At 38.2% G+C, this 27,403-nt stretch overlaps 1 protein-coding gene across 1 annotated transcript in view; it reads left to right on the top strand.

Moving 5' to 3' along the window:
- Nucleotides 1-27,403, top strand: part of SIM2 (SIM bHLH transcription factor 2) — a 59,507-nt gene that overhangs the window by 13,422 nt on the left and 18,682 nt on the right. Inside the window, exons 4-6 of the mRNA XM_059824608.1 lie at nucleotides 5,489-5,597; nucleotides 22,214-22,299; nucleotides 24,536-24,735. Of these exons, the coding sequence (XP_059680591.1) occupies nucleotides 5,489-5,597; nucleotides 22,214-22,299; nucleotides 24,536-24,735 (395 nt within the window). The remainder of the gene's footprint in view (nucleotides 1-5,488; nucleotides 5,598-22,213; nucleotides 22,300-24,535; nucleotides 24,736-27,403) is intronic.

Here is a 27,403-nt window from a genome sequence, read left to right as displayed (position 1 = left end):
AACCAGTTGCAGCTCAAACACTTCTCAGGGTTAAATAAAGTGAAATAAAGACTTAATAGCAGAGGGAAGAAGAATGAGGAGATGGAGGTGAGAGAGAGCAGGATATTCTGAAAATGTCTGGGGAATATGCCCTGTGGCTATTCCAATAAATAGAGAAGGGGCTGAGTTGTGGACATTATATATGTGCTTTAACTTTGGTAGTAACTAATACTTTTGATTGAAAAACTGTGAAGTTCTTTGGATGTGTGTTTATAATAGTGATATTAGCATTAGTAGCTGTGAGAAAAAATAGAACTCTAAATAGCTAGAAAAAGCAAGTATATAATCTCATAAACACCACTTCTAAATCCAAAGGCAACTACAATCCCTGTTTTTGTAATCTTTTTTAGAAAAAGTAATTTTGATAATCAATATTCTGTGTGGATACCTTTTTTCTGCTAACTTTTAAAAATGTGTCCAGGGAACATTCTTAGTTCAAGCAGTTTGTTCAACTGAGTCTGTTACAGTATAGAATTAGTTGTTTCATAACATTTAATGCATGTTCAAATTTACTTTAAATATTACTTTGTTTTAGAATAAACTTTCCTAGAGAATGGCCATATTTTCTACTCTGAATCGACAGCCTTATTAAAATTTTTTCTCACCCTAACTTTTTGAAAAGATTCACCACATCATTGCTGACTGCTTAAATAGATTCATTTAGTCGGTACAATTATTTCAAAGCACTGAGTGTTCCCATCTGTCCTTGCTGAAGTAGAGTCTCATTGTCCCGTGCTGCTTGCTGTTTGATAAGTGCTAACTGATCTTCCAGGTTTTGTCCAGAAATTGTTTCTTTCTTTTCTTTCTTTTTGAGGAATATCAAGTCATCAAATCTTGTAGGTCTCAGTATTATCCAGTCATCTGGTGAAATTAAAGAAGGGATCAGTAGGGCACTAAACAGACTTTGCCACATTCAAGGAGAGAGAACTGAAAGCATCATACAGGCTTTAGTCATATGTAGCCCTCATGCCCTTACGGCCCTCTGCACAGACTGAATTCCATGTGCATTGCACATGTAAATATCTATAAACCCTTAGTGCAAGAGGTGCTGAGGAAAACTAGAGGATTTGGTCATATTGCTTATTGAAGTCAGTTTAATAAGGAAAATCACAAATATTTCACTTTAGCAGAGATTTGTAAATGAATGGGCTGTATCCTGGAACTCCCCAGAAAGCTATAGGTCAGAGAGGACAAAGGGATGTGAAATTTAAGGGCACGTTTTAGACTCTCAAACCACTAAGAGCTCAAGCAGTTTCACAGCTCACAGTTCTTTATTTATAAATACAAAACCCCAGCTAAACAAGGCAGTGATTTTTTTCCCCCTCTTTCCTCATACCCCTTTATCGTCTAAGCTGTTCTTGTTATTTCTCAATGTTCTATTTTTGAAGGGACAATTTTGCTTGAAGTAGTACTAGCATTAATACTAGGCTACTCCTATGAACTAGGACATTAATACATTAAGGCTATGACATTCCTGTAAGCTTCCCAGGGCTCTAAATGAGTTCTTGTTCCTACTTCTCTGGAAATCACTGGGAGTTTTGCCACTGACATCAACAAGAATGAGATTGGTCTGTGGAAGCAAATCCTGCAAGTCTCCCTCACCAAGTCATAATCCTTCACTATATTTTCAACAAGTGCTCTTATAGAGCTCCAGCCAATACAAGCTGAGACCAGAGTGATGATGATGGTAGAAAACCTTTTAGAGTGTGCATAGAAAGGCCTTTTTATTAAATAATTTGACAATTAACTAGTCCACATATCAATTTCCAGTTAAAGTGTGATTCATTTAAAAATATATATTTAAACTAAATAAAAAGTCCATTTAAAAGTATTTTGCAGGGTATTCTTGGAGACATACTACAGTAGCCTTTATCTTCTAGTTGACCTTGAATTTAACTTCAGCAGAAAGAAATTAGAGCTTTGGAATAACCCTTCACTGGCTGGTGTAATGAGGCTAGTTTAAAATTTTAAAAAAATGTTAAGGATTGTTTTTCAGCACTCTTTCACTCACTTCTGACTGCAGCAGCAGCATCAGACAATCAGAAACAATATTTCTGAAAAGGCTACATCTTCATTTGCGGACTTATCACTTAATTTGTGGCTTTGGATTTTGATCTGGCTTTGCTCTCAACTGTAACAGTAAATATTGCAAATACTGATGGGTAGGACCCCCCTCTTCCATCTAATTTCAACTGGCCTCCAACCAGTGTTGAACTGACTTGTACTAGCTGAGAGAGCCAACTCCTTGCCTCTTTTGTTCCATGGATAACAAATAGGTTCAAATTCCCCAATTATTTTTTCCCCTTAGAGTCTGAAGACACAGAATGGAGAGCAAAATCCTCTTAGGAAACAATGGTGAAAGATATAATTTTTTTTAAATTTTGAAAGTCAGGAGCTTATTCCAGCCATTTTCTGGGTCCATGAGGGAGCCAAACTTATCTTTGACTTTTGATAAGTTTTGAAATATTTAACCACAAACATCTGAAAATTTCCAAGAGTTTATTTTACTTTCATCACATAAGTATATGAAAGGCAAAATATGTGATTATTTGCTCTAGAATCCATCTACTTTGTCCTCTGTGTTTATTATGAATTGTTTCTTGGCAGGAAAAAAATGTGCAGCTGAGTTACACATAAAAAACCTCTTAGTAGGAAACAGCGATATTTGGTAGTAAGCAGGTATTTACAGATATTAAAAAGCTGCATCGAGGAAGTTGGTTTAATAAGCCTGAGGCATGGGATTTTAGAAGGTTTATGAATTGAACCATATAATTTATTTTTTTAAGTTTTCAGTGTTTCATTGTAGGCTTTAAAATAGCATGCATGCATTATGTGTAGCAGGAGACTGTGGTCAGTTTCAAAATTATGTATACATATTTTGGTTATTTGACTCTTACATAGCCCCCATCTCTTTGCTGACGGCTTTATGTTTCCACTTGCATTTTTACAGGCAATTTTGGTTTCAGTGTTGTATGTTCACCTCCCACTGATTTTGCTGGGGTTGAAAATGCATACATCAGAGTAGAAAATATTCCTATGTGTATAACGAGAAAAACTAGTCATGAGTTTGACAAAGCACTTCAGTTTTGAATTTTAGATATAAGCCCTGGGATACAAATTACAGTTTGGATAAAACTGTGACCTTGGGTCCAGTCCTGTGAATCCTGTGAACAAACGTGTGCTTCTGTGAGTAGTCCTTTTGAAATAGGTAGTGACTTTTGGAAAGCCAGAGATACCCATGAGTTATACTTTGTAAGAGAGTAGATGCATGTTGATGTGGTTATGATTATACTTGGTAATAGCAGAGGTGCAACCAGATCTTTTGTATTGCTACAGCTGATGTTGCTAGTCAGGTTGGTTGGTGCTGTTTTTGTAAGAAAGTCTTTATACTGAAGTGAGAGATTATTTGCACATAGCCACCCATGATTGATTTTTTTTTTTGGAAGCCGCATTCTCCGATACAATTGTTTTAATTTCAAAGGCGAAATGTACTCTTCAGCAAAATCACTATTAGCCAAAGATAAAATAATAAGAACAGGGTCATAAGTGATACTCCTTTTGGTTTGAACACTGACTACAGCTGTGCATTTTTGCAATGATAATTTTTTTCATGTTCTGGTTTACTAAGCATATAGGCCAATGAAATGGCCATTACCATGAAAATTATTAGAATTTTTTAAAAATTGTTTTTATGTGTCTGTAGGTGATTATGATATTTACGGAGATAACTATGGACATTTACAATATGATTTTCCCCATGTAATTAAAAACAAACAGAAGCACTGAGAAGCATGACTCACAGTGAGATTGTATATTCTCCTTCCTCCCCTGCCACTAAAGCTTGAATATGGGGTGTTACTATAACAGGTCTCCACCTGTTACAATCCTGAAAAGGAACAGCCAGTACTTTTTAAGGAGAACGTTCAGAGAAAATTATATAAATGAAGCAACTTAGATAATCCCTTCCCTTCCCTTCCCTTCCCTTCCCTTCCCTTCCCTTCCCTTCCCTTCCCTTCCCTTCCCTTCCCTTCCCTTCCCTTCCCTTCCCTTCCCTTCCCTTCCCTCTCGTCCTCTCTCTTCCTCTTTTCTTCCTCTCTTTCTCTCTCTTTCTTCACCTCTTTCTCACTGCCTTTCTTTCTCTCTTCTTCTTCTCTCTCTCTCTGTCTCTCCTTTCCTTTTTTCTCTTTCTTTCTCTCTTTTTTTCCTTATTCAGTGAAATTTTATTCTGGTTAGAATATCAAATCAGTGTTGGTGTTTTTGTTTTTGTAGGGAGAGGTTGTTGGAAAGAAGCAGTGGGGAATAGATGGCTAGAAAAAAAGTCAGTTTGCATAGTCTTGGGAAGAGACATTCCATGAATAATGCAGAAAATGGAATGATGAGAAACATTTTCGGAAAAAGATTGCTTTGTGGGGTAGACAACTTCATTTATTCCAAAGAAAAGGCAACTCACACATCTTAGCAAATCAGTAGGATTGGCTCAGGATAATAGGTTAAATTACTTCACCTCTCAGCTGTCTCTGATCTTGGGGGCCCAAGGCACATCAGGCCACACTGAACAATTGGGCAGCCTGACACTAATTTAAAACACAGGCTCAAAGTATTGGTTCACTCCTTAAATCAATTACTGCATCTATATGGAGACTTTTGTTGGTGAGTTTTATACGTGGCAAATAGGGTTGGCAAAAAAAGACATACGGTGCACGCCATGCATTTTTTTGTGCAACTGTTATTATGGGTACAACAGTGGGAAAGATAGAAATACATTCTTGTGCGAGCAAAGTTCAAGTGAGAAGAGGGAATACACAGATATTTAAGATAGATCTAGTCTTTACTGTGAGTGTTTACTTAAAGCAGCGAAGGCTCAATCCAGTGCCCATGAAAATCTATGGAAGTCTGCCTTTTGAATTCACTGGCTACTGTTCTGAGCCCTTCGCACTACTGTGGATTGAGTGTGGTAGATCATCTTTAAAAAGACACAAAGGAATTGTGTAAGTCTAGTGGTTTGGCTCTGAAGGCTCAGCTGTCAGCTGAATGCAGGTGATAGTTTCTGGGAACCTGTAAAAACATAATTTTTTGGGTATCTGTCTTCTTGAGAGACATTAATACAGTTCACAGAGATTTTATCCCATTTTGTGGCAATCTAACATTTCTACAGCTGCTCTAGTTTATCACTTCATTTGCCAGCTCTCCCTAATAGCAGCTCTTCTGTATCCAGATCATCACCAGAAATTCCCACAAAAGCACCTATAATATTAGTTACTGCTGAAGAAGGAATTAATTCAGTTTAATGGGTATAATTTGGAACACGGTTTTGATACATTCAACTTATGTTTTAAAAATGGTGTGTAGTTACCCAGATGCAGTGTATGCAGGTTATTTAAATGCACTTTTGGGATAAGAAAAAACATAGCCAGCTGCACTGCTTCATGTGTGATGTGTCTCTTCACAGGTGGAGCTTACTGGTAATAGCATTTATGAGTACATACATCCTTCTGATCATGATGAGATGACAGCTGTTCTTACTGCTCACCAGCCTCTTCATCCTCACCTCTTACAAGGTACTTGTGTGATCTGTGATCAAACTACCACTGAAAAACCAAAAAAAGTAACAACCTAGGCTGAAATGTGACAAGTTCATATTTATCCGATATGAAGCTATGTACACAAATGGAGGAGGAGCATGAACTTGAAACTGTGACCAAGGATTTTGGTTTGTTGTGGTAAAGGGAGTAAGGTATCCTAGATTAAATAATGCTTTTCAGGCCGTGGAATCCATGCAGTTTTAAACAGGTTTTCAGATTTTGCCCAGTGGCCATTTAATCTCTTTTATTTTGTCATCACTGCTGAGGTTGCAGGAATGTTGCAATGGTCTAGCTGTGCACAGCTGCAGCTATGCAGTCTTAGCAGACAAAAAAAAAAGAATAATACTTTGGCCAATTGGGAAATAGCAGGACACTTTTAAAGTTTTAAAAACAACTGTTAAATTTGAAGCTTGGACAAAAAGCCAGACCTAATACCTCCACTGTAGGAAGAGTAAAAATGGGTTTTGTAAATGACCTGCATTTAGAAACTCTCATAAAAAAAGTGATCTCTCCAGGAAAATAATGTCCTCTTGCCTTGATATTGGATCACTGATTCACCAAGCCTCTCCACACATCCTGTTCAGGTGCTGCAGATGATTCACCCACGTGTACCCATACAGCATGATGCTAAGCTGGATGGAGTGTCAGGGAAGACAGCAGAACTCTTATTGATTATGTGAACGCCTGGAGCAGACTGTCCACCCTGGCTGTGCTCAGCCACCACATATAAATATTAACATAACCCTTTGTGTATTAAGTTGCTACTTCAGTGTTGTAACTACTATATAACTAACAAAGATATGCTCATCTTTGCACTATCTTCTTCAGTAGCTTTTGTTTCCTTGGGGGCAATTCTTTGAACTTTAAAATATCAGAAATAATCTGGCTCCATCATGTACAATGTGCTTTCACATATATTTCATAATTGCTTAATCAGTTGGAGCTCACATCCTGCTAGTTTTTACTGGACTTCTTAAGACAGAGCTCCTAAAAGCATGAGGAGCTTTGGATTCACACTATAATTCTGTTTAGGATCAGGCAGTTTTTTCACAGTTCTGGTGCCTGTGCATTTTCTGTACTTGGTGATCTCACCACAGTTCTGACCACTGTGATTCCATCAGCACATAAGCGTGTACCCTCTGCATGCAGGGAAGTTTAATGTGCCTGGAAGCATATGTACTGCTCTGAGTGGTATAAATGGAAGAATTATCTTAGTCTCCTTCTCTCTTCTTCCTCCCCAAACAGGTTGTCTTGTGTACCCCTTGGTGTCTTGAAAAACAAACTCTTATTTTTCTTGGAGTCTTCTGATTCTAGTTGTTACTTGACCATTTCATAGTTTGCTCATCCCTCTGTCAGGGAATTTTTTTTTTTAAATGTTGACATTTTTTAAAACCCAACTTTTTTTCCTTTTTCCTACCTTACTGATAAGCAGAGTGGATACCTCTGGTATAAATCCTTGACTTTTCATGCAGTTCTGCTGGTATCCAGAATTGGTAGTAAGACATTTTTACACCCACTGTCTTGCCAACAGCAATAGCCTCCTGTTTTTGTTTTAAAATTTTTGTTTTAAATTTGTTAGTTGGAGATTTTTACAAATTTAAAGTCATGGGCAACTGATTGGAATTAATTTCCATGTCAAATGCTCTTCATGTTCTCTGTTTAGTATCATTACTCTAGTTTACTAGAAGCAGTGAGACAGCACACTAGCACTGCAATTCTAGAAGGGTTTTTTATTGTTCAGAACTAGGTACTGCCTGTTTCTTGCTTACATTTGGATGTCTCTGGATGCTTATCTTGCCCATAAGCATTTGTTTTCTGAAACAAGCAGGTCCCTCTCACTTTGGTTACTTATGGTCAAATTCTTTATTTCCTTAACAAATTCTCCTCACTGTGAAGTGTAATTCTGTTCTGTTCTGGTTGTGTTTGAAAAGGCTTTACACACAATTGAAAGTGTTAATTTCAGTTTATTTGCAACTGTTTCAGTCTGAAATTCTGCTGATGGTATAATTAGCCCCAGATATATGCCTCATTCTCTGTAGCTTTCTTTGCCTCATTCTACATAAATGTTGTTTATTATGAGCATCAAGCTCTGGTTTCTCAATAGTGCAAAGGTAAAGGAAACTTTGAAATGTGATCCATTTACGTATGTTTTGTTTTGTGTAAAATTTTGTGTAGCAGAGGAAATTGATAAAAACCTCAAAACAACAGCATCTTATTTGGATTCCTAGACTTGGAGAAGATAAATAAAGGAGTTAAGCTGTGTTCTGGTTCGTATAGGGATTATTTTATGCAAATCTTACTTCTGTATGTCTCTTCCCCATACAATGCATGGAGCAGGTGTATTAAAATATCCAGAATATAAAACTACATCTTTTTAAAATGAACAGAGTGACCAACTATTTATCTATATTTGTCTTCCTTGTGCCAGTAGTTCCCTTTTCTGAAGTGCATACATTTAATCTTGAGGTATAACCTGAAATTACCTGGCCCACAGAAATCAAAGCAGGTTTCCTATTTTTCTTCAGTGAAGCCCTGAAACCTGTTTAATAAATAACAGGAATGAAGCAACTTCCATCTGTATCTTAGCAGATGTTTTGAATATTTAAATAAAACATGGAGTTCTACAAATAACTTAGTACAGAGGGAAGATGAGTGAAAGTGGTTTTATTTTCTAATAAAAAGGAAAAGAGACTTTTTAAAGAGCATTTTTTGTCATTTTAGTTTGATTTTCTCTCTTCTAATTTTTTAAAACATGTCTGAATCATCAAGTCACTGGGTCGAATAAAAACTTTCCTTTTATAACTTTATTACATTATAGATCTCTCCAGTCTGTGGTATTACTCAGGAGGAAATGCAGACACAGACATTCATAACACAAATTTACAGCTTGGCTCATGTAACTTTACTTGCTCAAGATGTGTTTTTCAGCTAATTCTCAGATACATATATACGTTTTTAGTTCAGTTGCTATTTCAGCAATTGTAGCTGGATAAGATCTGTTATGACAGAAATAAAATCACAAATGTGAACATACATATCTATACTTTGTGGTATTCTGTTACTGGCGTTGATAACCCAGAGTATAGATTATTTTTTACCTCTAGTTTTACAGTCTTTGTAAATTTTGATGCTCTTCCTTTATTTCTTCGTTTGCTTTTAATCTTCCTCATTGTCCTTCATTATTGTATTCAAACCTTCCCCTGTATTTCCAGTGCTTCATCAGTTCCATAGAAGCTTCTCTGAAAGACCAAACAACATGAGAAAGGTAGAAGCCTTGCAGCTGTTGAGCTCTAGAAATCTTATTTACATGAGTTTTATTTCTCAGGGAAATGCAAATTATTGCTCACTGCATAAAATCGGATATGGTGTGGATTTCTTTATATAATACCCGCTGTCACATTGTTTTTCTTCCAATATCTCAGCCTGGTACTCAAAAAATGATATATTAGTTTAAAAGGTATAAGCCTTCTTAAATTAGAACTTTTTTTTTTTTTTTTTAGTTTGTGCTGGACTTCCTAATATTTCAGGTACAATAAGGCACATCTTCAAACATAGAGGGTAGATACTTCGTTTTTTTAAAAGACAGTGAAAATTCTTGAATAATCACATGCTTCCAGAAGCTGGGACTTCACAGAAATATTAAATGTAATAAAATTTGGGAAAATGGATGTTGGTGAACTAGCTGTTGTGTCATTACTCTTTAGATAAGTCCAATGTGTCATTACAGCAAGTTATGGTAAGGAAAACTTTTGGGGCAAGAAATAGGAAGGCAGCAACTCTGAGAAGCATTTAAAGGTTATAAAGGACAAACAGCTCAGTATGAGCTCCTGTTGTGATGCTGTGGCAAAAAGGGGTAATGGAAAATCCTTGTGCATATAAGCAGTGTAATAGTGGACAGGAATAGCAAGGATGAATAATTGTATTCTTTTTACAGTATTAGTGGAATGGACACTGGATTTTTCTGTGTAATTCTGTTGTCCACTTTAAAAAAAATGCAAACTGGAGAAAGTATAGAAGGGAGCCACAAAAATGATTGAAGGACTGGAAAGGCTTATAATGAGAGATGAAAGAGCACCATCTGTTTGCTTTATCAAAAAGAAGATTGGGAGGTGACTTGATTACTGTGTGTGCATACTTCCAAGGGAAGAAAATACTGGGAACTAAAGGACTGTTTTAGGAGAAAAAACATATCAAGGACCAATGTCTGTGAACTGAAACCACAAAAGCTCAAATTAGAATAATGCGTACATTTATAACTAGGAGTTTGATTAACCACAGGAACAAAATACTGAGGGAAGCAGTGGTTTCTTCCTCTTTTGATGTCTTCAGATCAAGGCTGTATGCCTTTATAGAAGATACGCTTTAGGCAAACAGAAGTTACTGAGCTCAGCACAGGAGTAACTGACTGAAGTTTAATGAACTGCAATGTACAGGTTAGACCTATGATCTAATGCTCCTTTCTGGCCTTTAAAGTCTAAAAGCTATGACTCAATGAAAGCCATAAGCCCCATGATCTGTGGAGGCTTTGGAGAATTTCAGCTTTAACTTACAAAGTCTTTAAGCTGCCTTTTTACTTGCATGACCAGCATTGAAGATGTAAAGCAATATGTACTGATCCCTTGCTATGAAAGAAGCCAACAGCTGGACTCTCTTTCTGAGAGTGGCTGGGGTGGGGAAAAATAATAATCTCTCACATACACATTAAAGGTAGGGTATGCCTCAGAAAATCACCTCACATGAGTCTTTAGGCCAACTTTGCACCAGTTGCAAGAAAATGAATCCATTATATTCAACTGGGATGGGTTAGCAGAAAAAGGAAAAAAAAGAAAAAAGAGAATAATTTGATACTTTTCCAAATGATGTATACAGGCTGTGCTCAGATCTCAGGTGACTTCACTGGCCCTTCACGCCTTTCCAAATGCTGCTTAATGTAGCTTAATGTCTGCAGCATTTTTCTGTGTTCTGGCTTAGTGTTTTACCTGTGAAGCCTTACACCTCAGTTTTGCACTACCTGTACCACCTGTATCTGTTGCATAGGCTGATATCAGGATTCCTGGGCTTTTGTCCTAAGATATATAACACTTAACTAACAGGAACCTGGAAATTGTTTCATGGTGTAGGGCTGAGAAACTGATTTCTTAGCAGTAGAGAAGTGATTTTGATGCTTGCTCTCTTTCCTTGAGCACTTACAGCTCTGAAAGCTTTTCTTTTCTGTTTCTTCAAGTAGTGGAACTTACAAACTGGGCCCACTGGATGAGATTCTCCTGCTGGGGCAGAAGGTAGTCATCCAGCAGGGCGGTTGGGCTCCAAAATGTGGGGACAATGACATAACAGTAGTTTCTGAATCTTGGAAGACTGCAAGGTTACATTTATGACTGACCGTAGGGACTCAGTGCATGCTGCATATCTCCCCTGCTTAGAGCAGGAGACCTAGTAGGTTGTGGTTGTGGTGCCATGCAAAATTCAGCCTAGCCAGTAATAGCTCCAGAACTTCATGGGGGCATGTGAGGAGTTTGCCCCTTTACTCACCTCACATACAGCATAAAATTAAATGTCTCTCAGGCTAGTAAGTCTAAGCTGCTACAGTTCAGCAGCAAACCATTTAATACTAGCATGGTGGGGGGTACAATGCTGGCAGCAGTTTATGAAGTGACTGTTACAGGGTGCCCTGTCCAGAGGTGATAAGTGTTTTGAATGTGTCTGAAATAGTGGCTGGCTTTCAGGGACTGAACGTGGAGGATTGCACCAGGATTATTGACTACACCCAGCTCCCCCTAGTATGCTCTTTAGAGGAAAAAACATACTGACACAAGCGGGGATGCACATACCAAGATAAGTTGGGACCTTAAGCCCTCAAATGGCGCTGTTGTCAAACATGTGTCTGTACCAACCATTTTTGCAGAAAGTTTTCTTTAACAGTTAGCAGCATAGAGTGGTAGGCTTGTAGCAGGATAGTAACACTTACTAAACCATCTGCAGGTTTTTGGGAAATGCTGTACCTCCTGAACCATATCTGTAAGAATAAAGAAGGGAATTTTTGTATGAAATATCAGGGTAGTGCAAGCTGGGTATGACTAGTCAGTGCATCTGTCATCACTGCAGCTGAATACAAGCAAGCAAGCAAGCAAGTGAAATGAGAGATATTTGCACTGCAGGTTGACTGAGGCAAGCAATTAAGCAATGCTGAGAGGGATTCAGCTTTGTATGCTGCTCTTCCATGTGTGTATTTGGAGTCAGACATTGTGTGTCTTTTATTGGTTTCATATACTTTTTCTGAGATTTTAATCCTTTAAAATGTCTATAGCTTCCCAACTTCTTCTGACTTGCACACCAAGGCATGGTGTACTAAAAGCAGTTTGTTAACATTCCCCAGAGCAAAGGGAAAGAGGAATACTGCAGTTATTGTAGACATTCCAGTTGTCTGCTAACAAATGGATAATTCTTATATGATTAGTTATAAACCTAATGTAAGTTACATAAGAAATGTGAAATACATTGTGTCAGGCTTTCTCCACTCTGGTTGATGCTTTAAGGGTACTGTTTCAGTCAGCTAAGAAGTAAATGCCAGCGCATACTTTTCCTCTCAAGGAAGAACATCTTCCCTACACATGTTTTGTTTGATATTAAAAGAAGGGAATGGAAAATTGTACACCTGGAAAGATCTTTTTTACACTAAGTTTTAAAGAAATTTTTCTAGTAGTACATATGAAAATAACAAATGTTAATAGGAATTTTTGTTTTAATTAAGTTAAAAATATTTTACAGGAGAAACTTTATTGAAAGATAACGGTTTAACATGATGCTCCTGTTACCACTGTTTGTTAGTGTTTTTTTAAACTTGAGAAACCTAGAAAATACCATTATTTTTGATGTACAAAAGTGGAAAAGAGGGAAGACTGCTGGCACCCCATTAAAAAATCTTTTTTTGTTGGTAATTAACAGTAAAGTATACCAAAGAGAGTAGAGTGTCTCAGACTGCAAAAGCTATTCTTTTCCTTTCTGCCTAGTGCCCTGTTGAGTTTCTTCTCTAAGAAGTTTGGAAGCATCACTTACAGGAGCAAAGGAAAATTTGGGGAAATGCTAGCAAATGGCTGAGTTTGGATGTCAGGAATCACAACAGAGACAATTTACCCTCTGCAGCACTGACAGGATTCTGGATACAGACAGGACACAGAACAAACTGTCCAAATGGGGAGGAAATTTGGGCAGCTTGTGCAAGCTTGGTATTCCAGGACAGAGGCTAACAGCAGAACTGATTCCTTTCCTATCACAGCAAGAACATTATGAGGGCAAACCAAATCATCCCACAAACTTCAGTTTTCAACTCAGTATGTGCATAGGAACTTGCTCTCTCTAATTTGAAATTTTGCCATGTAAGGCATTTATATTTTATCATTCAACTAGTGCACTTATTTGCTAAAAAGAAGATGGAATATTCTCAAAGGTATACACTTAAGCCTGTAACCTGCATGTGTATACATGATGCTGCAGTGTAACAGGGAGAAGGGAAAGTATGTCTAAATGTTTTATTTCTTCTCTCTTACTTGGAATCAGTTTTGACCACACATACCAAGGAAGTACAGGGAAACGTTTTCATACATGCAGTATTTCACTTTGCAGAATAGTTTTAGTCACAACCTCACTTTTGCACTGTTCTTTCTGGCATAGCAATAATAAAGATGGTCAGTATGCACCAGGCTTACAGGTCTGACCCCTCATTTTCCACTAGCTCATCTCCAGGCCTGCTTCTGAACTTGTCATGAGGAAAAGTCCACCAAAGGCATTTGCAAGCCCCTTCTCACGCTGGCCTTGTTGGTCAATCCTGGATTCCTAGCTTCAAGGACTACCCTAAAACTGTGTGTGCATTATGCAAGCATCTCTTTTGCATGCATCCTACAGCGCTTTACCTCTTTATTTATTCTAGAAAATGAGTCACCAACATTCAGAATTAAGGGACAGAAGTTGTGGCATTTGTCTCTCCCATATCTCACAACAGCTACAGCCTTGTTATGCTCACAAAAGAGACTAACCAAGACATTCGCGTGCTCTTTTAGTCAGCAATATGCTGTGTGGGACCCAGATGCTTTGCAGATTACACAAGAATAAGAGTAGAACATGTGTGGCTTTATAGTATAGAGGAGGTAAGATGAAAATAACCAAGTGAAAGGGCAAAAATATGCAGAGTGTTTGGGGGATGTGCGGTAAAGTGTTATCCAGACATGAACTTGTGGTATCTGTGTTTCCACCCTGTAAAACAGTCCAGCAGGGACATGGACCGCAGCTTATCACACATGCGTGCCTTGTCTCCAGAGCAATGCACTAGCTTGAGGCAGGCACGTGTCTCCACACAAGTTGGACGGGAAGGAAGGTAGAAGCAGGTGACCGCATGCACAGTGCTTTGGTCTAAATGTGCCCTTTGAGAATAGTTTTCATCTCCTACACTATAGCTTAAATTTGACATTGCACCCAAGCTGCCATGTAGAGCAAACATGAATCATTAGTTGTGTCAAGAGGTCCCAATTTTAATGCTGCTTCATATCTTTTGTAGTGACAGATGAGACATACGTTCTTAAAACACTGCATGGTGCAGCAGTGTGTAGTTTGCATGCTGATGTATATATATTAATATACAAAGTGGTTCTGCAACAAAATGATGCCATATTTTGCTAATGTCAAAACTTGGGAGCTTTGGGAAAGAGATATAAAATGGTAGCTTTTACCTTAGAGAAAATAAAGGCACGAGAGGTGACACTGTGGAAAAAACGATGATGATCTTTTTTTCTCAGTCCACTGTGCAAGCAGCATGCAAACCACAGAATTTTGTGACTGTTTTCTTTCAAAAAAGATGAAAGATGTAGTGGAAAGCAAAGATGGATTTCATAGTTGCACCCCCAGGGATGGACAATTCTGGCTTCCATAAAGCTAACCATAATTTCACAGAAATGCTTGGAGAATCCTGTTTGGCAGTCATGTGCAATATGAGTGAACAAATGCACAAATTCTTTATCCAGAATAGCAAGACTAATTTTCTTTACCATGACATTTATTCTGTTTACGAGAGTAAGAAAGTACAAATCTGTAAAATAGAAACAGGCTATTTTATTCTTGACTAGTGATTGCAGTTAAACCGTATTGCATGGTATACTAGACTAAGAAAAGAAAAGGGATTAACGAAGAAGACATACTTTGTAGAAATTGTACTCAGTGCTGTGAGAAAGTAAAACATCTTCTGTATGTCCATAGACAGCAATGTTTTTCTATGTTCTCATTCACCGGTTGTTGTGTTTCAGCTCTGTGAGGATGTTAACATATGGATAAGTTTGGGCTGGGATTTGAATGAAGCCATTTACTCTCTGCCTCATTTATAGCTTTTACTGAATCTACTCAACTACATTGTAGCAGTGCTTCAGGGAGGGAGCCTTTGTAAGATGACCAGGCTATATAGTAATATATTAGTAGAATAGAAAAGCTTCTCTGAATCTGATAAGGAAAACACGGAGTTTGGCTAAAAAATAAACAGTGTTGCATTTGAAATGGACATCTTGGAAATGGATATGGACTCTGAATTACAGTGCCTCCCCCTAAAAAACTCATTATAAATGATACCTCAATTTTATTAAAATATCTGCTAGTAGACACATTGAAAAAAGTCAGGATCTCAGTAACCTCAGTTACACCCTTCCAAAGAAGAGCAGTAAAAAGGATAGAGAAATCTGTTCAAAGTATATAATCATGTTGATCACAACTAATATTTTACTTGCATCAGTTTTCATTTTCAACTATTACCAATCACCTAGTTGGGGAAAAATGGAAAACTGGAATTCCAGGATAAAAACTGAGAGTCTCACAGGTATTCTTAAAAAGATTTCAATAAAAGTTTGTGGAGCATTGAGGAGAGGACAATCACTTTCAAATGTTAAGCATTGATACATGGCAAACAAAATCAGAAATTTGCTAACATCATAAGTAAATTCAAGTTATAACAAATATTGGAAGTGGCTGGAATAGAAAAATAGAGCTGCAATCGTTCCACATAACTGGATAAAGAAAAGCACTATGCCAAAAATGGGAGGGTAAACATTTAGAGAGAACCCTAAAGCTCTGCTTTTCATTTTTAATTCCTGTAGTAGATAAACACATCAATAAGTTCTGGGAAATGTTTAAAGCTGTACTAAGATGGTTGGTCTGCTTTTCAGGAAGCTATCATCAGAGCCTTTCAAGATACATAGCAATTTAGAAGTGGGGAGTGGAGGTTTCTTTTTAGCTATAGCAGCTATTGAGACATTTTCTTGACTCATCTTCTGAAAAAAGCTTCAACAGAAGAATGTACAAACTCACTTATGAAAAGAAGGATCAATTTCCCAATTATTTTAAAACTGTTTGGGAGAGGGAAACAAGTCACATGCAGGTAAAGAGAGAAAATAGATGCTATGGAAAATAAAGGGGAAGATGGGAAAAGCAGCCCCATGGTGCAATACTTAGACCCATAAAGGAAAACTGCATTAAAACCTTTCATAGAAATACACAGCTGTTTGTCAGAATTACAGATGGCTATGGAAAATGCTAGAGAAGGTGCAATTAAACACACAAATTTTGTCATATGTGGTGGACTTGCTGGAATAGTAGGTATTTGAAAGAAATGGTGCTGAGTAAGAGATACAACAACAGTGAAATTTAGCATGAGTTGCAGCAAAATTTGCCATCTCCATGCGGTGACTGTTCACTTTTTTGAAACCTCAGGTGTCTGGGAGAGGAGTGGCTGGAGAGCAGCCCTGCAGAAAGGGATCTGGGGGTGCTAGTTGACACTAAACTGAGTACGGCCCTGGCAGCCAAGAGGGCAAACCACATTCTGGGGTGCATCAAACACAGTATAACCAGCCAGTCAAAAGAGGTGTTTATCCCACTGCATTTAGCATTGATGCGGCCTCACCTTGACTACTGTGTGCAGTTCCAAGCCCCACAATTTAAGAAGGATGTGAAGGTCCTTGAATACATCCAGAGGAGGCCAACAAAGCTGGTGAAAGGGCTGCAAGGCATGTCCTGTGAGGAGTGGCTAAGGAACCTGGGTTTGTCTAGTTTGGAGAAAAGGAGGCTGAGGGTATACCCCATTGCTCTCTACAGCTTCCTGAGGAGGGGAAATGGAGAGGGAGGTGCTGAGCTCTTCTCCCTGGTATCCAGTGATAGGATGCGTGGGAATGGTTCAAAGCTGCATCAGGGGAGGTTTAGACAGGACATTAGGAAGCATTTCTTTACCAAGAGTGTGGTCAAACACTGCAACAGGCTTCCTAAAGAGGTGGTTGATGCCCCAAGGCTGTCACTGTTTAAGAGGCAGTTGGACAATGCCCTTAATGATATGCTTTAACTTTTGGTCAGCCCTGAAGTGGTCAGGTGGGTGGACTAGATGGTCATTATAGGTCCCTTCCAACTGAACTATTCTATTCTATTCTAATTCTATTCTATTCTATTCTATTCTATTCTATTCTATTCAGCTTGCTGTCAGTTTTCCAGCTTTTCAGCTTGCTTCTGGAAGCTGTAGTCAATGGGGCAATACAATATATAATAACTCCTGCAGTGACAAATATGAATTTACATATGAGATTGTTTTACTCCAATCTGTAATATCCCCAATACCACACTGTGTGAAGATACAGTTGTCTCAATTCCAGGTGTTGTGAAGGCGCAGTTGCAAAGTACATTTTACCATGGGAGACATTGCTATGCTTAATGAAATCTCCTTTGTTTCTTGTAGCTCTAAAAATGTTGTTTTGTAAATACGTCAAGTTACATGCATACAAACACACACAGAGAACATACACAGAGATTACAGTGCTGTAATAGCGTTCTTTTAATCACTATCACTAATAATAATATGAAGTACATCCTCATGCAGAGAAATGGGGTTTCTTTTGTTAGAGATGAAAACATCTTCACATTGGATCTGGTTTTATTTCTTACTCTCCCTTTTCATAAAAGAAAAAATAAAACCAAGGCTGAGCAATATGTAGTTACCAATTTCCATAGAGTTTGAATGGATTACTTTTTCTTCTGTGATACATATGGAAGACAAAACCCAACAAAGATTATTATTAATAGGGTTTTTTTTTGTGTTAACTCAGCTGGAACATTCGTGTGAGATTCTCCCGTCTACTCAGTAGCGTTTTGCTTCTCATCCTTCATTAGCGGATGTCTGCAACCTGTTGGTTTCATCTCTTCTCTATAACAAACAGACATAGTTTACACATACATTTTTAACATTTTCTTAACATTTAAAGGAAAGGTGTTAACATCACTTACTGTGATGCATTTATATAGTTAACATTTCAGAATAATTGAATACAGTGGTTAAGCTTCGGTTATTAGATGGTATGAATATTCTCTAATAATTAAGAAGGTTTCAGTGTTGCTTACACCCTGGTTCAGTCATAACATTTTACTATTCATTATTCTCTCTCTTAAGTTTCATATATATGTGCTTAACCCACAGTCCTCTCAACCTTTAACTACTTAAGAACTGGTTGCACTTGATTGGTTTCCTCTCTGTTTCAAACACATTTACCTTCTTGATAGCCTAAGATTCTTTCTTTTATTTATATGTGCTGTGCTTACATGTTTGCTTGAAAGAACACTGGTGATATCAATAATTACATTACTAGGTCTAGGTGCTTTATGTTGTTATATTTTTGCAGTTTTTAAAAACTTAATTCTGATTGATAAAATCACTTAACTGTTAAGAATCATTGGTTACATGCACCTGTTACTTAAGCCTGGATTCCTTATTTTACATTTACTCATTTTCTGGTTTCCCTAATTTGAGACTTTTGCTACATCCTTGGACATGTCCAGTCATTCTGATTTTACAGCAGGTGCTGGCTATTTATGCTACAGGCTTTTTTCCTGCTTTATAACTGAGCTTTCGTGCCTACTATCTCCTCACAATTTTGTGATTAACCTCTGAAGCAGGACAGCATGCATTAGTAATCACTCTTCTCACAGCTCATCTGATTTCTCCTATTTAAATATTCAGCGTCTCCCTCTGCTTGCTAAACCTTTAAGTACCTCATTTTCTTTCCACATTCTCTTCATCAGTGCAGACCATCTTAATTGCATCAGGTGCAGCCTGGATGTGGTATTTTAAGTTTTGCATTATATTGATTGATATGTATCCAGCAGGATACCGGGGCTCTTTATTTCCCAATCAGCTTTACAATTACAAATTTACTTATTTCTTTTTTGCTTTGCTACCCCCTTCTGCTACTTTCAAGGGTGTTGGGGAGTCCCACTGGCAAAGGTATCAGTTAATATGAATACTAATTCACGCTGTTCACAGTCTTGCACATCCAGGTTCTTTATGTGAGGGTTTTGGTCTTACTGCTCCTTTATATTTTTCAATCTCTTGATCAGGTCTGGAGATGGTTTTATTCCCAGTAGGTGTGCACAAACACACATATGTACACAGAGCCCACCAATGACAGATCAACATGGACAGCAGAACAGTGTTTTTACAGGCACTGCATACACACTAATAGCACTCACATAAGCATGAACAATATGAATAGCCTGGTTCTGCTTTTCCTTGCTAGCCAGTCAGTCTCAAAGCTTGCTAGTAGATTTTATACTCACACACACACACTCACAAGGATGTCTCTCTGGTAGCTTTTGTGTTCTTCGGCTCCAACCCTGCAAACAAGATGCCAGATGCCACGTAGCATCTGCACATTATTCACTGGGCACCTTGACAACCATTAGCCTTAACCAGCCATGTAACAATCCGAGCTGGCTGGTTAAAAGTGCTGCGGCACTCTTTATCCACCTGTGCTATGGGACATGCTGCATTACTAAATAACTGTGTTAACAGTTGTTACAGCCCTAGACCAATCAGGAATGGTCAGGCTCTCTTTTTCTCCTTTAGACACATTCTGTTTTTTCCTTCCCAAAACTGCAACTCTCACAGCAACACTGGGCTCCCACACAAACACAAACAATCACTCTTAATACACACAGGAGGAGGAGCGCTCATCATCATGTATACACTACTTTGGCCTCTTCAGGTAAAAAGGCAGTATGTCACTCAGGGCCCAGATACTGTTTGGCCACATGGACCATCTCTTCTTTTGCTCACTTAAGGCATCTTAATACCAATTAGCTCAAGCCTCAAAAATGGAAGCTCCCAGATGAGTCCCCAGTTACCTCATGAGTAACACTTTCCTCTTTAGATTGCAGGCATGAGAAGTAACTGATTTAAGAGACTAATGTTTGTTGGTTCAGCAACACACTACTAAAAACCTAATAATTCAATGACCAATAATTAATAAACACATATTTATTAAATTACAGTTCTATAATTTTACACTTGATTACACACAACAACAAAGCTACTGATTATTACTCTTCAGTCTCACAAATCACATGCAGCTACTATTGAATTACAGTTCTATCACCCTTCCCTCGCCATACCACTTAATACTAGGGTGCAACTCTATGTCTCTTTACTCTGTCCTCCTACACCACACAGCATGTTTGCCCTTGAATTGTTTTATTCACCCTCCTGGTTTCCTAGAGAGCCTGTAGCTAGTTATGAGGACTGGTGTTCCAGGGCGACCTCTTGCTTACAATCTACCATCATGAAATCAGGGAGACAAGACCTCTTCTTAAATAATGAAATAATTACAGATTTTAAATAATGAAGGAAAAATGTTATCCTACAGTCTGGGTACTACTCTATTTTTATAGATACCTAAAGACCACACTGTGCATTATAACCTGTTCCTGGTGGAACAGTGAAGTTAGAGCTAACTGAGTGTTTCTGTAGCATTGCACTAGTCTGCAGTAACATTTAAAAATGAAGGAAGCAGCAAGCAGAAGGCTAATGAATAAGGTGCCTGGAAGGAACCTGTTACTGAAAGAGACTCTTCTAGGTCTTGTGGCAGGACATTTGAGAAGTTTAAGGCATTGCTTCCAATTCCGCTAATCATCTCTTTTTATACAAGAATGTAAGTCATTAAAATTGCTAGCAACTCAGTCCACTACTGAAGATGGTCTTTGTAGCCTCATTACTGTGCATTAATTATTTTTTTCCCTTGTCCCCTTGAAGGGAGAAAGTTACCATTATTTGCGGCAGAAAGAGAGCAAACACTAATGTTAGGTCACACAGAAAATTTGTACTGAAGCACTGAGTTGCACTGATGTTCCCAACTCCCAGATCCATTCTTTACTTGTGAGATCATGCTTCAGCAATAGTAATCTGTACTGTATGGCTTCCTCCCACCAAATTGTATACATTTGTATTTAAAACTCTATAGTAGATGTGCCAGTTCATTTAAGTGCCTGTTTTTCCCCATATGGCTCTAATTTGCATTAGGAAGATAGACGGAAAATTCACATACTCAGGAAGGCTGATACTAGTTGAGGTGCATTACATACTGCATTTCTTTTCACTCCTTGCTAAATCCTTTTTCTGTGGTTGTATCTTCAGACCTTTAAACTCAGAACTTAATATAGAGAGTTTATTGGTTTCCAGGTAGTGGTCTAAGGCTCAAACCACTGCAGGTGTGTGGCTAAGAGGTGTTAATTCAAAACTCGCCTGGATGCATTCCTGTGCAATCTGCTCTAGGTGAACCTGCTCTGGTGGGGGGGTTGGACTAGATGATCTCCAGAGGTCCCTTCCAACCCCTATCATTCTGTGATTGTGTGATTCTGTAATTGCGTGATGGATGCACAAAAATTGGGAACACAACTGACATTTAAATCAAATTAAAGCAAGACTCCAACTGATTACCGTGGACTTTGGATCAAATCCTATGGGGAGTTAGGAGGTAATATACATTGCAGCAAATCTGAAAACCCCTCCGCTTCCCTGATTTTCCTATTCACAGATGTATCAAATGAGGTTTTGTTCCTAATATAGTTGTGTTCTGCCAAACTGCAACTTTGAGTAAAAAAAGTCAGAATTATTAATGATGTCTGAACTGATATTGAGAATAATTAACATTAAAGATAATAGTAACTTATTCTTAGCAGAAAATATGTGTGTATCTGAGCAATATTTAAATTTAAATAATTTCTGAAGGTTATCCATGAAGACATTTGTTTAAAAACCATCTACCAAGATGGTTTTAAAAGTCAGTGAAACAGGTAATAATATTGCATATGGAGGCCAGAAGTTCATCAGTCTGGGCATGACTAGCTATGTACCCTCAAATTATTACAAAACCAATTAATTTTCTTGTTTCCCATTCTGCTATTATATTGGAGAGTACCTTCATTTACCTATGCTCCAAAGGACAGATTTCCGTCCCTTTACCAATATGGGCTGGTATCTAGCTGTTCAGAAACAAGGTGATTGCCTTGTGAAGGGTGGTAAAAACAGAAATTTGGAGACCTAGTCATGCTGACTTGTCCAACTTTCACAGGGAATCCTAACATGAAGGTGAAATAAATCCTGAGGGCAGAGATTGAGTGGGAAAGTAGCATGGCTGACTTCTATTGCTGCCTAATATTCAGACATAAACACATCTGTTAAATCATGAAAGGCAATGTTATGGACAGTTTTGAAATATTCAGTAATAAATAAGCAGTGTGGTTTATGCTTTCAGAATATGAAATTGAGAGATCATTTTTCCTGAGAATGAAGTGTGTCCTAGCCAAGAGGAATGCAGGATTGACATGCAGTGGCTACAAGGTAATGTATATAAGTTTTTTTTTTCCCCCTAAGTATTCATCAAGTGACAGGTATATTTATTTAGGTTTTTTTACATATGTGTAGCTGAAAGCAAAGTCTGTGATGGAAAGAATGAGAACAGATGCAAAAAATGCCACTGCCAATTGCAGATTGCCTTAGTAACGCCAGTCTAGACTCTCTCACAGTGAGTTGGAGTTTGCTTTGTGGCACATTCCCACATCCTGATCCCTGATCTTCCAGATTGGCAAATTGGCTGGTGCACAGCCACGGAGGTGCAAGGAGAGCACAGAGTTAGGTCTTATTCCCTTATGGAACTGGAGGCAGGCGAGGCAGGAACCCGGACACAGGAACTTGGAAGTCTTCCCACATCCTTCTGGCCTCAGTGTTACCGTGCTCTGGCTGAGCAGCCACCCAGTTGCAGAAGTCACCTCATTGGCCTGACCAGAATTACCTCAACATTAATGAGATTGTAATGTTACCCTAAACAATCATTACTATCAACTCAGGGTTGACTTGTACTAAACCACCAAGTCTGTTTATAAATCTTATTGTTTGTATTAATTTTCTATTTATTACATGAAATCAGAAGCCATAGCAAATGCTGAGATTCTATAATAACACCTGCCATTCAGGTAGTTCTTATTTTCAGCTTTACAGTGTGCATTTTCTGCTCTTTGAGCTACACAGTATAATTCTATCACTTAAGCATCAGGAGAGAAAGGTACTTCACATACAGTCTGGTGAAGATCCATTTTGTTCGAGTAATTCAAAACCAAAAAGAAAAGTATGCAAGAGAAGCAGAGCTCTTCTAAGGAATATGTTCAAGGTCCAGACATATATCTATTTACACTGCTCTCTACCTGGTTAGACTGATAATTCTTCATTACATGGACTCCTGTTTGCTCAGCTGCTTCCCAGCAAAAATGATTCTGTCCCAAAGCTGAATTTGAAATCAGATTAAAGAGTAGGGCTTGTAGTGGTGGTATCTCTGTATATTTTTTTTTTTTCCCCCCATTTATGACTGCTAATCAGAGGGATCATTTTCTTTCTTCTTTTGCTCACTATTAAAAGTTTACATAGTGAAACATTTAAGGATGTAGTCATCTAGAGAGATGTTGGCCTAAATTTATTCTCTTTGACTGTAGTTAGAGTCAGGAGTTATCACCTGGTTAGCTGAGGCTCAGGAAAATCTCAGGAATCAAATAGTATGGGAATTAGTAGGATCTGCTGAGAGATCTCAAATAAGTTTTGCTTGCTACTGTACTTTTGCTGAATATGCTCATCGGTGATTGGAGAGGAGGAAGGAAGGTTATACAGACAGAGCTTATTTACAGGTGACTGTTTAGTAGGTTGTTCAGGAGTACTAAATACAGTGGAAATTAATTCCTTTCCTCTGGACACAGTTAAACGTCAAACAAATACAGAAATTAAGCTGAAGGATGTGTAGTATGCCTGCTGTTAGGACTAGAAAATTAGCAGGACCACAAATTATTTCTAAACATCAGCACTACATTAAATAAATCTTATGTTCTGGAACAGTCCCCAGGTTATTATTCCCCACCCCCTCTTTAGCTGACATTGTGAATTTTTACAGTCTAACACTGAAGTTGTCACTCCTGTGATTAGGAATTGTATATGGGGATTCAGGAATCTGGTCTCAAGACCCAGGGCTTGGTCACATGTCAAAAGAATGTCATCTTAACTTGACTGGATAACTTAAAACTCATTTCTAGTGCATTTACATATACAGCAGTTAATCTTTATAAATGTGATGCATTAATCTCCACTGGATTGCTGAAGTGCCTGTTCTTCACCAGAATAATAACTCATTAAAATGTATATGTTTATATATACCTGTGTGTGTGAGAGAGAGAGTCAATGAAAAAAGCAAATTCCAGATTTTTTGATCAATGAACAGGAATTCTGACTGTATCTACAAGAAATCTATATCAAAGAGATTTTGAAGTATTAACTAGAAAGCAGTCTAGATAGTCCCCAAAGAGCATGTGCTTTAATACTGGATTAATCATGTTGGCAGTAAACACAAAAACTGCATTTACTGTGTTTTAATCTCCATTTATAAATTAACCGCACTTCTGAAGCCTTAACAGACTCTGCAGTATTTAAGTGTTATAAGGGTGTATTGCTTTATAACCTCATTGAAACTGGGTGGTCAGCTGACTTGCAGCCTCTTCCATTGCCATCAGATATTGAGTGTGTTTTCTTCTCATGCCAGGTGATCCATTGCAGTGGCTATTTGAAGATACGGCAGTATATGCTAGATATGTCTTTGTATGATTCCTGTTACCAAATCGTTGGACTGGTGGCTGTAGGTCAATCTTTACCTCCCAGTGCAATCACTGAGATCAAACTTCACAGTAACATGTTTATGTTCAGAGCAAGTTTGGACTTAAAATTAATATTCCTAGATTCCAGGTAAGCAGCTATTTAATTTCTAGCCTAAAATGTTTTTGAAGTCAAGTGTTATCATAAGCTACAGTGGTTTCCAAACAGATCAAAATTTCCATGAAAAATAAAGCAGTCCAAAATAGATCTGGAACACAAAGACCATGTGGGTCTTCAAAGCCCTTCAGGTAGCTGGATAGACCATACTTTGTCTTGAATGCCAACATGTAAAAGTCTGTACAATTTAACTTACAGTTACCTACAGTTTCAGAGAGTCAACTAAAGCCTTCTTGCTGTGATTAATTGGCAGATGAACAGCAATACATTTTTACCTTAAAGGACATCAATTTTAACGTACAAAGCTAGTGAAAGGAATAAGGATGTACCATCATTCATAACTTAAAAAAAACACAACTGAAACACTGAGGTCAACGGACTTGTGGGTGTCATCCAGAAAGCTTTTGACAGAGTAGTAAGAAAATATAGTCTTCTGCACTTTATTGTAATGCCTTAACAACAAAACCAACCCTGCTAATGGAGCTGTTAGAATGAAAATTAATTCAATTGGCTGCTACATGAAAACACAGCTGCCTTAAACAAAACTTGGGAAAACAGCTATTGCTGAGGAAAGGGAACCCTGCCTCCACTCGCAGCTGATATAGTGCACATACCAGCTAAGTAGAGAAGAGCACAAAACCAGAATTGAAGGAGTTGTGAAATGATTAATGCCTCTCTTTTTGAAACATTGTATCTTTTGGTATACAATGATACTTTGTACAGTGCAGTTCAAGATACCTTGAGGGGAAAAGCCTAATTCCCAGACAATATAACAGATTTGACTATTGACAAGGTGATCATTCTTCAAAAATCCCTGCATGTGGATCAGTATGTCACATACTCTCTCATTTCCCTGGCATGCTGGATTTGCAAGAAGCAGAAATTATGTTCATGTGTAGCAGTGAAAAAGAGACTGTATCCAAGACAGTGGGGAAGTTTTGCATGGCAGGTCAACCAGGCAAGAACATGCTCTTTCTCCATGCTAAGTCAATGAGAGTGTGGGCCATCAGCTGCTAAAATACAAAGAACTAGTTGTTTCTGGAATCCTTCCTTTTTTTTTTTTTTTTTTTTTTTTTTTTTTTTTTTGCGTGCTTTACTTAATGTAACAGCTACAAAGAAGCACAAGGGGTTTAACAACATGTCTTTGCATGTGGAAAAAAGGAAGTGATATGCCTAAGAGGAACTGCCTGGAGACATAAGTGTCTTCAAAGGAGACAGTATAACCAGAGGTGTTGACAGGAGCACAGATAGAACCAGTACTGTTGCATAGCTGTGTTTACCACAGAGCAGATGGGTGTCATCCACACACAGGACAATCAGGGGTATTAAGCATTACTAAAGCACTTTGCTCTCCCAGCTGAGCAAACCAAATTATATTTGCTCAGAGCAGGGACATATTAGGAATAAGACAAAACTGTTTTCAGGCTTGCTTCTGGTATCCATATAAGGAACAGTGTTGCTAGATATTCAGAGGTAACAGCCACAGCAGACAGGCCAGTATGAAAGCCATTGGAAGGAGCAGTTAAATAAGCCTTTCTAGACACCTGATATAATGTAAAACATGCAAGAGTTCATTTATCAACGTCATTGGAAAAAGGAGACAGTTACTTCCCTCCAAAGTGATCTGCTGCTTCTGATTTTTGTGGTGCAGCCTATGCATTCATTGCTACATGGTTTACAAAGGCTTTAAAAAACTCTAGAGGGCAGAACTGATCGTTGGAGCAAGCTCTGTTTCCTTCTGTGAGTCCTGTCACATGCAAAGAACAATCTTCATAGCCCAGGCTCCCTACAGTGGCTTATTGAGGGGTTGGTTTTGTGTTAGCAAAGTCATGCAGCTAAGTTTATTTCCAGATTCAAACTTTTCAAAAGTTTGGGTGTCCTCATAACTGTTAGTGACAATTTTTTGGCCCATGGGAAGACCAGCTTCAAAGTGAGGCTGCACCTCCAGAAAAATTAACGTCTGGCTTAGGTTTGTGGCATTTTGTTTGGTTTTGGATTAGCTGTTTCTGTACTCACTAATTAAGTGAGCAGGATGAAACTGCCACCCTTGTTTTCATTGCGCTGAAGTCAGAAGGAGCACTGAAACCTGAACAGGACCTTTTACCAGTATTTCACCATGCTGATAGGCTTAAGTGAGAATTTGGGCCCCTAGAATTGCAAGCCAGGAGGGACAGTGCACACTGTGGAGGAGAAACACAAGCATATATTCACATATCCTCCTGCAGAAAGAGACCACATGTCCTCATGCCGCGTTGGCACTCCCCGACTGATGCAAAGGCACGCAAGAGTTTCCCAGATGAATGAATAACTAGGGGAGGTATGGATGTATTTTTACTGTATTTATAATAAATCAGACCACAAAGGCATTTTTGTTTGTTTGTTTTTCTGATTTCCTTCAGAAGAACCCCACCCCCCAATGCTCTCTCTCTCTCAAGTAGAATGTAAAGTCCCCAGTGTCTGTGGGGTCCACGTGATTGCTTAGTGATAGGGTAAGAGTAAAGAAGAAGCATAATAGTTACAAAAGAAAAAAAATAATCAAAGTTTACATTATCTGCAACTCCCCAATGACATATGTTGCTTGAAACCCCTGTATTCATTTCTGTAGGTACTACTGTGTTATTCTCTGAAACAGTATATCCTC

Source organism: Gavia stellata, chromosome 1 (assembly GCF_030936135.1).
Source record: "Gavia stellata isolate bGavSte3 chromosome 1, bGavSte3.hap2, whole genome shotgun sequence".
Lineage (NCBI taxonomy): Eukaryota > Metazoa > Chordata > Aves > Gaviiformes > Gaviidae > Gavia > Gavia stellata.
This window is presented reverse-complemented; position numbering and strand designations above follow the sequence as displayed.